Genomic DNA, 13,711 nt, shown 5'->3' on the forward strand with positions numbered 1-13,711 from the left:
CATCTTTGTCACTCTCCCAGAGCTGAAGTTTAGGAGGACAAGGACATTTTTCCTTAATTCTCCATCCTATTTCCACTACTTAGACTAGCAAGGGCCTTGTACATGGCAAGTATGACTAAATAGGGGAATTAATGCTTTAAAAAGTCACTAGATTTAGCAAAATGGTAGTTACCCCTATAACCCCAGCAAAAATTGCAACGACAGAACTGAGGACATAATAAAGTGAAAGGGCTGAGGAGAGAAGAGGAGATGAGGAAACAGAACATGCCAAGAATGGACAACCTGTTCAAGAAGCTTAGCTTTGAAGGGGAGAGTAGATATGCACATGGACTTGAGAATGTGTGGAGTACAGGTTTTATATGGCGGAACTTGAGCATGTTTAAAATGCTAATCTTAGATTTGCTTAATATTCTGGAAGGTTACCATGGCCAGAGCACAGAAAGGGGCAGGTCAGACCACGAGTCAGTGCAGACCTGTATCTGAGCTCAACGATACAAAACATATGTATTTTAAAAGTATGAAATGAAAGTTTAAGAAAAAAAATTACATTAAAATGCATTCTACCTCAAAATGACTTGGAATATAAAATCTACTATCATAAAGTGAAGCATACTGTTAGCTGAAATTATAAAAAGGAGTGTTTTAAATGATCTACAATACCAATTTACAACTTTGCATACCAACTGATAGTCATTAGCTGTATGAGATGGCACAGGTCTTAGCTTCATTTGTAAAATAAACATTCGCATTTGAGGCTAAGTGATTAAAACAAAGACTTGAAATGACTTTTCCACACTGCAAGACCAGGAAAATCCAGAAGCTAGGTTTATGGATCAGTTTCATACTACATGGCCTTCATTGCTAGATTTAGCAATTTCTTTTTCTATAAAATGCATGACAGTGCCTGTCCCATACGGATACTGCAAGGATTAAATGAGTTACTGCTGCCATGTGCTTAGAACAGAGCCTAACACAGAACAGGTACTGCCCTGGTGTTGGCTATTATGTCAGAAGGTGAGCAGGAATGGTCTGTCTACTTCCCAGGGTGGGGACACTGGAAGAGCTGCTACACCTTTTGAGCCCTCTCCCTCGGGGCCAAACCAAACCCATCTCAGTCATCTTCTTACAGGAATCAATTGGCCACACAGGAGACTCACAAAACACTGATGCCAAGGCCCCAACCCAGAACAATTAAATAAAAATGGAAGTGAGTGGTCAATCTTTTCTCAAGCAGCCCCAGATGATTCTAAGGGGCAGCGCCCTCAACTCAATTCTACCCTGACAGCAGTCAAGCCGTACTGGAACAACCTCAGGGGAGGCCCCATAGGACTCTAACTCACTCAAGGGCATCCCATCTATATGGAATAAAGGTCAAGATCCAGGGAAAAGGCTCAGGGCTGAAACCTCCAGGTGACAGCAAAAGGAAACAAAGGTAGCAGGGGTGGGAGGTGTTAGCTTTGTTCACCTCATCTATAAATATTTGCTACTTACAAGGCACAAAAGTTGAAAAGGTGTGCCAGGGAAATGGAAAATTGATAAGGAAACCAGGTCATTGCAGGTGACTCAGCATTTTCATCAAGCAGCACAAGATCCAAAGTGAAAGCCATCCAAGCAAACCGCACCTGGCCTTTTCCTCCCAAGTCTCTCTCAGAGCCCACAGAAGAGGACAGAAGAGGAAACCAACCACCCAGGAGAGGGGGGTGCCACCCAGCACACTGCCCTGCTATGCGATCTCCAAGGAGGCAGTCACTTCAGGTGGCACAATTTGGCTACATTCCCAATGTAACAAGGGAAAGGGGCTCTAGATTCCTTCCACCCCACCTACCTACTGAAACACAGATCCAGGAGTCATTCAAAGGAAAAACCCCTTAAATCCTGCTAATGTTACCAGGTCCCACACTTAGGGGAGAGAAGGTCATCAGAGAGCCTGGGTTACAGCCCCAGTTGTACTGTGTCCTGGCCGAGTTCCCTGCACATTACCCAACCGAATTCAGCCTGCCTCAGTGTTCCCGATACACAGCTGGAGTAACTTACGGGATCCTCTCCACGAGGCTACTGAGAGGATGAAATGAGATGATGCATGACAAACACTTAGCACTGCGCAGGCCCCTACCACACACCAATTGAGGCTGAGTTCCCACAAGGCAGAAGAGACTAAGACGAACAAAACCTAAAACAGCAAAAAGTAAAGACAGGCCAGAGGAACAACAAGGTGATGCATCTTTAAAACTATTAATTCAATAACCACTGGACTTGACAATTATCCTCAATTTCCTGTTTAACTAAGAATGAGTAACCCGTAATCAAATTTTGGGAATGGTATCTGTAGACAGGAGATATTAAGAGGGAAAAATATTAAACTTACCCTAAACTACAAGAAATAAATGGAAGGAAATAATTTCAAAATGTAACACAAAAGCTATCAATAGCTCTACCAAGAAGTCTTATATTTTCTAGCTTTTCTGCAAGTAGAATATCTCCTGAGTTTAAAACTTTCAAGAGTATTTCAATACATTTAAAATAAAATCTAAGACAAAAATGACTACTTCACTAGCAAATCAATAAAATATAGAAATACTTTTCCTTGCCATGATTCAGTTGCCCAGTGAGATCTGGTTTTTAACTGCCTGCAAACCAACAGAAGGGATGAAGAGGAGTAGGAAAGGCCATTTTGAAATCCTAAATCCTGATTCTGCTGGGACCACTCCAAGAAAAGAACCAAAGGCAAAATGGAGCTAACCGTACCAACCTGCTCTGCTATCATTCACAAATCCAGGAAAAGGAAAAAAAAAAAATGGAATTTCGAAATGCTCATGGAGTTACACAAAGGATCAAATGAAAAGCACAAATCTTAAGAATAACATCATTGGCGGTGGAGAGACACCCAGATCCTGGAGCCACAACGCCTCAGAAACTCAGTTCAACACTTCCAAGCTGTGTGATCGAGAACAGTCCACCTTTCTATACCTGGGCGTCCTCATCTGTGAACTGGGGCTAACAGGCCCCACTCTGTCTGCAGGGGGCTGTTGGGAGGATTCTGTGCCTGTGTTTGTCCCCCAGGCCTTGCACCTCCTTTCTCCCTCTGCCTCACCTCTGACTGCCCTTCCTCCTCAGCTTCCCTTCCTCTGTGCCTCCTCTCTAGTCAGGCCTAACCCCTGCCCTGCACCCCTGCGCGCTAGCTCACCACATACTCTTCCTGCTGCCACGGTTCTCCTTCCCACCCTTGCTGCTCCCTCAGCTTGGGAGCCCACCCTCCTATCCACCTGGCCCCGCCTGACTCAGCAGCTGTCATCCATCACTGCCCGTTACTTCTCTCCCCTAAACTGAACTGCCTGAAAAGAAGGCTCCTTAAACACTGCACCCCCACACCCCTACTCCGCCTTGTTTGTTACAGCATTGTCTGGCAACAAGAACCCTCAGATGTTTGCTAAACGGCTTGAGTAGGGGAATATCTCACTTGAGTCTTTTCTCTCCTGCAACCTCTTTTCCTCTCACCGGGTTCCTTCTAAGGCCTTCACACAGTAATCATTAGCAACAGAAACACTGCATGTGTTTTGGCTCGTTTGCTCCTCAGGACCACTTCTGACCTTGCCTTCTCCTGCACTCACCCCAACTCTACTCCCAGAACACCAACTCCTTGTTCCTCACATCCAGGCGTCTCCTGTCAGAGCATCCACAGTGATGCTCTCTTTGCCTGAATGGCCCCTGCCCCCATCAAATCTTATCACATTGTTAGTGAGGCCTTCCCTAACCACACTATTTAAAACTACTAGCCTCTCTCTATCACACTCAGCCAGGTGCCTGTGCTTACCACTTCCCCCCTTACCTCTCTATACAAAATGTACCATGATGTATTTACTACCTGCCTCCTGCCTGCCACAAGAATGAAAAAGTCTTGAAAGATGAAGAACAGGACCTGGTACACAGCAGATGCTCAATATTAACACTTGGTGCCTACAGAATTCCATGTCCCACCACAAACAATAGGTAGTTTTATACATGAGGACTCAGCGCACAGAGTACTTGAATAACTCACCTACAGTCACATAGCTAATAGATGCAGAGCAGGGATGTGAATTGATATTTTGACTCTAGTGCCCACACCTAACAACTAGGCTTTCCTGCCTACAATCTGACCCACACGGCAATTACATCATTACAAAGGAGCAGGTACTAACAGTGCATGTCTTTGGGTCACAGAAAAGCAAGAAAAACCTTTCACTGGAAAATCTTCCAATAGAGCAAGTGATCTAACTCAAGACAATCTCGCACAGTAAAATACTAATTATCAGATTTATCATTTACACAGCACTGGTAGTTTTCCTTTAGATTTAACAGTTCAGTGTGTGAAAAGAAAGAGACTTATTGTTCCTTTTAGTACTATAACTAAGAACAGCAAAATGACAAATCATCAACTAACATAGAGGAAGCCATGGGAAGCCAAAAATCTGGTGGTGGTTTGGGTCTCAAGAGGACGTGAGTGACCTTTCTGTAGTAATGAACATGTTCTGTATCTTAATAGTCACACCAGTATATATTTGTCAAAATCCACTCAACCAAAATTGGTACAATTTTATAACAAGTACATTATACATCAATATGGTTGACTAGAAAATCTAACAACTATCAAATATGATTTTGGGTTACATGAAATTAATATTACACTTACATGCACACACACACAAACCCACAAATATCTCCACAGCTCATATTCCCAAGCCAGATCCCAAACGATGCACCAGCTCTTGAGCATCGATCAATAATCAGAAAAAACAGATCCATCTAATGAGATCCAGTGAACTGGTGAATATGTGGCTCAATCCTGCCTGAACAAAGGCAAAGGACCCACCTACAAGTGACATTACCTGTGTTCCCCTTCAGTCCTTTGGGTCACCTCTGAACAGAACCCACAGGCAGCCAAGGTGAAAAGGGAAACCAATACACTTCTCCACAAGGGCTTCTACTATGTATTTACCACTGACAGGTCTGAACATGGAAGTGTCTGAATTCTTAGTTGCCAGTATCAGAAACTAACCCTGGCTAGTTAAAACAGAAAAGTGATTTTTATATATTGAAGAGCTCACAGAATCTCTAAGAAACACTGAGAACTAAGCCTATCAGTTAAACAACCAAAAGAACACTGTGGGCACACAGCAAAGTACCCCACAGACAGGACAACAACGAGACTGGGCTTCTAAAAATAGTAAAGGTGCCACCACTGAACACCCTCCAGAGTGGCCACCATCAGCTCCTACCTTCTTCCCATTATCTGCCTTCACCTTCAGGTTCACATTTGGGGAAGTGTGTATCTAACTTCACCTGCTAACGGCAGGAATTCCCAGAGGAAGAGCCAGGGCCCCAGAAGACTGACAATGACCATTATACACACAAATCCCTGCTCTGCAAATCTTACTGATACAGACAAGCAAGTAAGGAAAGGCTTTCAAACACATTCATTGGGGGGGGGGGGGGGGGTACTTAAGCCAGGCATGGTGGCACACTCCTGGTAATTCCAGCAACTCAGAAGGCTGAGGCAGGAGGATCTCAAGTTCAAGGCCAGTCTCGAAACTTAGCAAGACTCAGCAACTTAGTGAGACCCTTGTTTCAAAGCAAAGAGCGGGAGGAATCCTCAAAGATGGAACTAAGAAAAAAGTCATAACTAGAGGTAATGGCAAGCAGGGTCTTTTCATAATACCAAGTGTTTTATTCAGTATATTAATTCCAAAACCCACAAGCCTACCTTCCTATGCTGAAAATAACCCATGAACAATGTTTTCTAAAGAAAATTCAAAAGTGAACTAGAAGGTACTTTAGGAAAAAAAAAAAAAACCTTAGATCTGAAGCTGTCATACAATGATTACTAAAACACATAATTCTATCTAAAATGTATTTCAGTGTCTTTCTTCTTAAAACACAATTTTAAATGCATGTTCTGCTTAAAAGAATAATTCTCAAGAGGTTCCTCTCCTAACCTGAATTTCAAAATAAGAAAAAGAACAAGGTATGAAAAGCTATTAACACCAATTCATGCTGACCAACTGTAGTGTTGGCAGTACTGATGTAGAACTCACTACAGATAATTTTACTTTAAAAATTTTACCTCCAACTCACACATTTTACTTTCTAAATGAAGAAAGTCTCTCAGTGTTAACTTAAGAAATCCTTAGGAATAGGATATGGTGATAAGACAAAAAATAAGAAAAGTTGAAATACTCTAGGCTTCCTAAACAAAAGACCTGCCATCCCCACCCTAACCTTCTGTGACATGAGATTAGAAATGGACAGACACATTTAGACGCCTTCTGTTGCCTCCCACATCACCAGCATTTCAATCTCTCCACACCTTCAAGATTGATAACTGTATTTTTTTTTAAAAATACTCCTTAAATTAATTTGCATATGTCTGACTTTGTAAAAGGAAAAAAATTTAAAGGCAAAGAATAAAAAAGTGAGTCTGCATCCCTGGGAGGAAAAAATGTAAGATAATGAAAAAGGACTCAGAAGCATGCTGGATAGCAATAGGAAGAACAAAATTTTCTAGCTAATTTACAAACTACTCAATAGCTGACTCTTTAAGTTCAATGCAATATATAAGCACTAAGCAAAGCATCGTGCTATCACTAAGTAGACAGATATAGTCCCCAATCTCAGGAGGTAATAATCTAATTGGAAATAAATTAGTAAGCAAGCAGTAATTGTCAAATAACATGAAGCTGAGCAACACAAGTTGGCAGAACTTTGGAGATCCAATGGCGGGAGAAAGTTCATGAGAGTGGGGGGCAGAGTAAAGCAGCTCCACAGCAGCAGCTGAGGGCAGTTCACATAGGCTGTTCATCCACACCTGAGTTCTCATTCTGAAGAGTCCACATTTAACTGAGCAGCTGGGAGACTTCAAGTTTTTCAAGTAGGCAGGGGAATCCTGGAGATGCGGTGCATTTGTTTGTTTGGTATTTGCACAATCAGAGAGGGCGGGGGACTCGAACCTGGGTCTCCAGCATGAGAGTCAGGCACTCTACGTGAGGAGCTATTCGGCCAGCAGTAGGCAGGGGAATCCTAAGCGCAAAGATCATTCAAATGGTGACTGAGAAGACAAAACAGAGGTTGAGCCTGGCAAAAGCACTACTGGTTATCCCGAGAGAAAGATGGGTCAGACCCAAGATGATAGCCACAGATGCAGGAAGAGGGGATGTGTGAGGAAGAGATGCATTCTCTCCCTCTCACTACTGACCAGGGAAAAAGAGGGTAAGAAATGCCTAAGGTTCCAGTGTGGGTTATTAAAAGTTACTGCAGTTTCATTAACCAAATGAACAAAATTAATTGGTTTTGGTTTCTTCTTTGACTACTCAGAGGCTCAGAGTCAGTCTATTTTCAACAGACAGCAAGAATTTCAGTGCAACCTTCTAAGTCCATATGCAATTTATTTTCCTTCATTTGATAGGATTTTATATTTAGTAAGTCATCCTTAATTCTTTTAGGATAAAGCAGAAAATAAATTAGCAAGATAAAAAAAAAAAAAAAAAAATGAGACCAAACCAGAGAGAACCTTGTAAAGTAGCTGGTTCAGGCATATAACCTGTAAGCTGCCAATCCAGAGCCTTTTCAGCACCCTTACTCCACCCTAACAAAGACCATATCCTACAACAGAAGCCAAAAAATGTCAGTCTTTTACTTGCTTAGCCTCCCTCACAACTAGCAGTAGCATGAAATCAGTTCTACCAATGACACTGAAACAAAAGTCTTCAAGGTGAGCTTCTAGAAAAAAGGCCCTAAGAGGGAATTTTAAGGAAATACATGCCTTCCTTCCCTGATTTCTTACATAAGCATGATGTCTGGTGCTGCAGCAACCACATTGCAAATGTGAGGCAAAGAGCTTGGATCAAAAGTCAAATTACTTAAAAGGAAGAAAAGATGCAAATGAGATAGAATAGAAAAGGCCCTCAACAGATACCTCTACGATTCTCCCTCCCCATCAGTAAGCTGTCTTCAAAAGATGTTTCCACAAATGACCAGGACTGGGAGCTGCTCACTCTTCCCCCAAGCTTTCTGCAACACCCTGGCATAGAAAGTCTGTCAATATATACAACCTTTATAGGGCAGTGAGTGGTCTTTTGTGAGCTTAATGCAGACAGGCCAAATACACATGAGCAGATCACCATGTCAAATGCAAACCCATGCTAAGTGTAAAATCCTGACAAGACGAATGCAGAAATACTGGGATCATGTGCAAGAGCTGTGTGCCTGCACGAGCCCACTCTTTGTCTATATAGGCTTTACCCCTTAAGTCCTTGCAGAGCAGGCCACAGACCCAACGCTGTTTGCCATCTCCCTTATGTTCGAGAATAAGCCACAATAAAGCTCATTCAGATGGTTTTGCTTGCTTGCCTCTTCATGATCTCTATCTGGAGTTGAGGAAAAGAACCCAGGGCTGAGTTAGTGATACTAAGAGCTGGGAAGACTTGTAACACAAACAGCCTTGTTCTTAATGACATCATTAAGTCACTGCATAGGTCTCTAAAACACCTATTTCTATACTTCCTGCTACTAGACAACAATAAGCCTATTATTTAGGTCATTTTTAGTTAAGTATTGCTGCTTGCCAAAAGCACCCTGACAATATAAATCATCAGGTCAGTTTCTGACAAACTTTATTTTTATACTGCTGAGTTAACAGGATTATTAAATATTAATTTTTAGCTAAAATTATCAGGTGATTATTATTAAGATGAGAAAAATGCAAACATACATCATAAACAGGAAGAAGGAAATAGATTAGTAAGAGCTACTATAAGTAGATAAAGATAAAAACAAAAGGAGACAATGATAAAAGTTTGAAAAAAAAAATGTGATCAAGTGCCAGCAGGAGCACATCTTGGAGCCAGCAACAGAGAATAAAGAATAAGTATACCTAAAAGTTCTTTCCAATATAAAACAGTCGAAACCACTAAGTATAAGGAACACCTGTTTAGATGCAAGGCAAATTCACAAGAAAATAAAAGACCTTCCCAAGCAAGCAACATCAAAGAGGATCCTAAAAAACAGAGCAAAAAGAATAAGCTGATATAGTGCAGGAGCTCAGGCCTTTGGGAACTGGAAGGGGACAGGAGTTAAGCTTGTGCAATGGGCACTTGTCCTTTGGAATGTACTAGAACCACAGAAAAAGGTAGATATGACTAGTGTAATATTTTCTTTAACTCTTGAAGACAATTATAGACAGCTCTTATATATTTTCAATCTCTTTGCTTTACTCTTTGCAAAAGCAAATCCCAGAATTAAATGCCTGTTTTTGAAATATGTCTGTATTACACATTTACATATTACAAAGGTTTTTCTTGGACATTTTAACCACAGGCTTAAGGCAAATATGAAAGATATACATTATTTCATACACCAATTTTTTTCAGACATTAGAAAAAGAATCATTATGGGGCTGGGGAGATAGCTCAGCTGGTAGAGTGCTTGCCTTGCAAGCACAAGGCCCTGAGTTCAATCCCCAGTACTGCAAAAAAAAAAAAAAAAAAAATCATTATGCAATAAACATGCAATTTCAATATATTTATAACTATACCCAACTGCTAATCTTAGAGGACTTTTTGGTAAGACTTTTATCATTATGGTCATTAAAATACCTTCTAATGACCATGTAACCAATACTTTCCTATTAGCTGATATATCACAAAAATAATCATAATTTCTATCTAATCTTACGAACCTTTACATTAGATTTGGGAGTGATCACTGTAAAGGGAACTGGGGAAAATGTAATGGTTGGGTATCTACAAGCTGAGAGGAAGGTCTTTAATATTAAAGACAGAAGGAATTCAGCCCATAGTTAAAAAGCAAACAAACAATAGTCTCATTTGCTTCCCACACTTACTGAAAGCTGAAGACATCACATATTCCCTGTACTCACCTTCATATTTTCATGCTAGCTTTATGAATAGGGCAATTCCACCCCAAATTCCATTAAGCCACCTCCATCACTCAATTCACTTCAAAAATTCCCCTTATCCTTTGGCAATCCAAATAGCCCAAGAAATAACAACAAATAGTTTATATCATCTTCATAAGGGACACATCTGTCTCTACTGCGTTCCCATATTCATATGACTTCACCTTTCAACCTAGGCAAGCTTACATGTACGATGCACACCTTCCTAAACGCTGCTTTAGTTTTGCTTCTTGAACCTATGTGCTAGATGGTTCTAGACTAAGCATTTATTCTACAAGGGGAAATGCAGGGGAAAAAAAACTCGGAGATCAAGAGTCCAAGTATAAAAGGACTGGGCTTGGCTTGGGCTCTCCCTCCCAAGCTGATACAGTCCCAGGGGACTGGAAAGCCTCCCGAGAGCGCGCCCAGGTCGCCGGGGGAATAAAGCACGAGTTAGCAGGGCAGGGAGCCTCTGAGGGGCGCACTGCATTCTGGGACTCGTTTCCACAGTTACCCACGTGCACCCAACCCAACCGCGGCCCGGCGCGGCCCGGACTACAAGTCCCAGAATTCCGCAAGACTGCCTTTCCCCTTCACACCCGGCGACTGGAGCCAGACCCTAAAGGAAACCCCTAAAGCGCCCGCCCCGCGCCAGGGGTGAGGTCGCGCTCCCTAGAAGCTGCGCCGGGCCTCCAGCTTGGCCCTCTCGCCAGGGAAGTGGGTCCCAAGGCATCAGCTTCCACACCTGATGACCAGAAATTAGACAACTGCGTCACAGACTGCCAAACCCACGGACCGCCAGGGACCCCGACACCTCCCCTGCGCAAAACCCCCGCCGGGCCTCCAGGGCCCGACCCCTCCGGCTCCCGCCGCGGAAAACCCGCAGCCCGCGCCCCTGCCCCGCCTCCCAGTCCTGCAGCCCGAGCCCGCGCCAGCGCTGACCTCGCTTCCCGCCGCTCCGGGAGAACCGTGGCCAGAGCCAACCTCGGGACACCTCCCCCGTCCCCTCCACCCCAGCCCCGCCCCCTCCTCTCCGCTCGCCCTGAGGCTCTGGGCTCCCCCCTCAAAGGGACCGGGCCTCGACCGGGGAAGAAGCTCCCCTCCCAAACACACAGTCCGACGCCCCCCGGCCCGGCGCGAACCGATCTGGACATGACAGTACTCCTGCCACCTCCCCTTCCTAACTAGCTCTTCACCCCCACCTCGCCTCCCCCACCCCTGCCCCCATCCTCCCATCCCACATCCTCCCCACGCTCCTCTTCCTCCCGATAACCCTACCGTCCCAACACCACCCCCCCAACCCTCACCACTCTCGGTCACCCTACCACCCTTCCAGTGCCCCTCCCGCCCGCCGGACTCCCCAACTATTCCATCACACCCCAATGCTTCCCACTCTCTCGCTCTCCCGTTACATCAGCCCTCGTCCCTTGCCCGCCCTCCTGCCCCGCTCGGCCCCCGTTCCCCCACCCCATTGTTCCCCCCACCCTCGCCATCCAGCCCTTCTTCCCATTGTCCCCGCCCCCGCGCTCCCCTCGCACTCACCCGCCTTTCTCACGGAGCCGCCCGCACCGCTCAGCCCCTTGGAAATCCTCACCCCTGCGCCCCGCTCGCTCGCTCGCTCCCTCTCCCCCGCCGGTGCCACCCCCGGCCCTGCCGATAGCGCCCGCCGCCGCCGCCTCCACCTCCATTCACCCCGGACACTCGGGTCCGGGCCCTTCATCGCACGTCCCACCCCCCTCCCCCCAACATTGAAATGGAGCCAGTCCCCACCCCCCTCACCTCCTCCCGCCCCGGGCAGGCCGTCCCCTTCCCCCCCACGCCCGCCCCCGCCCCACGCCGCCCGCGGCGTCACCGCCTGCCCGGGCCCGGGAGGGGAAGGGGTGGCTCCCCGTCAGGGACTCCCGGCGCTTTTCGGGACAGGAGGCGTGGGGCGGGAACAGTGGGAGCCTAGTGGAGAGTGCTGGCAATAGCTCGGACCGGCCGGGTGGCTCTCCACTACTCACTGACAGCTGCAGCATCCGAGTGCATTTTCGGGCAGCTCACACCCCGCTCGCCGCCCAGGCTCCCGCGCTCGCCTCGCGGTCCCCCCACCGGCTCACCGCACCTCGGCTCAGAGCTGAGGACCCGCCGCCAGGCACTCCGGGCCCGCCCATCTCGCCCTCTTCATTGGCTGAACCGGGACCGAGGGGCCGCCCCTCTTGGTCTCTCATTTGACAAAGGGTGTGCCGATAGTGGCGGTCTGGAGCAGGCACGAGGCCCCGCCCCTCGATGTCCAATACGATTGGTCCAGGCCCCTAGTCTCCGTAACGCCCCTGGCGGAGGCCCCGCTATGGAGTAGCAGGTTGGGCCTGGCCGCTGTCAGTCATCCCCGGGGGTCCGAAAGCGCGTGTAGGGGCGAGGCTGGGGAATTGGTCCACCTTGACCCTGAAGCCCCGCCCTGAGGCGGGCGGGATTGGTGGAGCTGGAGACCAACCGAGAAAGATGGGTCGGCGTCTGAAACAAAGCACGCGAAGTGTTCCCCAAAGAACTGAGAAGGCGAAGCGCAGCTGCGGGAGCTTGAGTCCCGCTGCTTAGAGTAGCGAGGTCCCTACGTCCCTAGAGCCCAGCGCGTCTCGTTCTAGTCTCCCACCACTTGTCCCGCACGCCGTATAGCAGCTCTGCAGGAGCCCAGTCCGCGCCCAACTTGCACTGGGACTTCTCTTGCCAGCTGTTTCCTACCACAGGAAACTGGAAAAAGAATTGCCGCGTCTTCATTTCTAGCAAATCCTTTGCTGGAAACACCCGTTTCTCCCACAACCAGCTATCCTATTTCCACTTTCGCAGAATGCACTTGTTTTCCAAAGTCTACGCACCTTTTTCCCCTTCGTCACAAATGAACTGTATAAAAGGCTTCGAATGCTACAGGCATTGTCCGTCAGACACGTCTGCGTGTCACAGACAACGTGCACGAAATCCAGGGCCACTCTATGCTCCGAAGTCAGGTTGGCACATGGGCAAGTCTAGGGGCAGATCGCCAACCCACAAAAGACAAGTAACTCATCTAAGAAAACCTAAGTCATTGACGCGGAGAGACCAACCCAGAAAACGAAACTGGCTGTTTGGCAGAGGGAGGAGTTAATTGCGATGAATTCTGATCCTTGTTTCCTAAGTCAAAAATTTGCACCGTTTTTGAATGTCGACGTTTTTTTCAATCCTTGAAACCAGTTCACCACACTCACCACATTTTGGTAACTGAAAAATATTTCGAGGCATTCACGGACAACCCCCTTCCCAGTAATGCACACCATTTCCCCAGATTCCTAAACCCACTCAAAGATAGTCCAAGCATCTTGCAGATCCCGCCACATAGCATGGATGACACTACGAATGACAGGTACAAAAAGGGCAGTCGTTTTGAGTTCAGATTTCCATAGACTTTTGTTGCAGCGTTCTGAAATATAGGTTTCAAGTCAGGACATAAATGTCAGGCCAAAAAAAAAGATGTTTGATAGTAGGGCTCAGACAAACCAGTCCCTGTGTCCCACATCACTCTCCTTATCATATGCTTCATCCCTCTTAATCCTTAATTTCTCTTTAATCAAATGGTATCCTTATGATTTTGTCTGTTATCAGTATCATTCATTTTGCCTAATCACAATTTTACCTGAAGTTATTCCTTAATGTTCCTTCTTAAGACAAGAATCTTAAATGGAGCATCCTTATCACATGACAGAACCTAAACTAGGCCCTGCAGAGATAGGTGAGTGTCTCTGGATTCTGAGACAGTCTGTTTCTTGTTGGGCA

The 13,711-nt window shown here is 46.0% G+C and overlaps 1 protein-coding gene across 1 annotated transcript in view; it reads right to left on the reverse strand.

Annotated features, from left to right (window-relative positions):
• DCUN1D4 (defective in cullin neddylation 1 domain containing 4) overlaps positions 1–11,616 on the reverse strand; it is a gene marked incomplete at its 5' end in the record, with an annotated part of 73,547 nt that extends 61,931 nt beyond the window's left edge. Inside the window, 2 exon segments of the mRNA XM_079153097.1 lie at positions 11,471–11,580; positions 11,582–11,616. Coding sequence (XP_079009223.1) covers positions 11,471–11,580; positions 11,582–11,616 — 145 coding nt within the window.
• Between the last annotated feature and the right edge of the window lie 2,095 nt (positions 11,617–13,711).

The sequence above is a fragment of the Sciurus vulgaris genome (assembly GCF_902686455.1).
Source record: "Sciurus vulgaris genome assembly, chromosome: 9".
In the NCBI taxonomy this organism is placed as follows: Eukaryota; Metazoa; Chordata; class Mammalia; order Rodentia; family Sciuridae; genus Sciurus; species Sciurus vulgaris.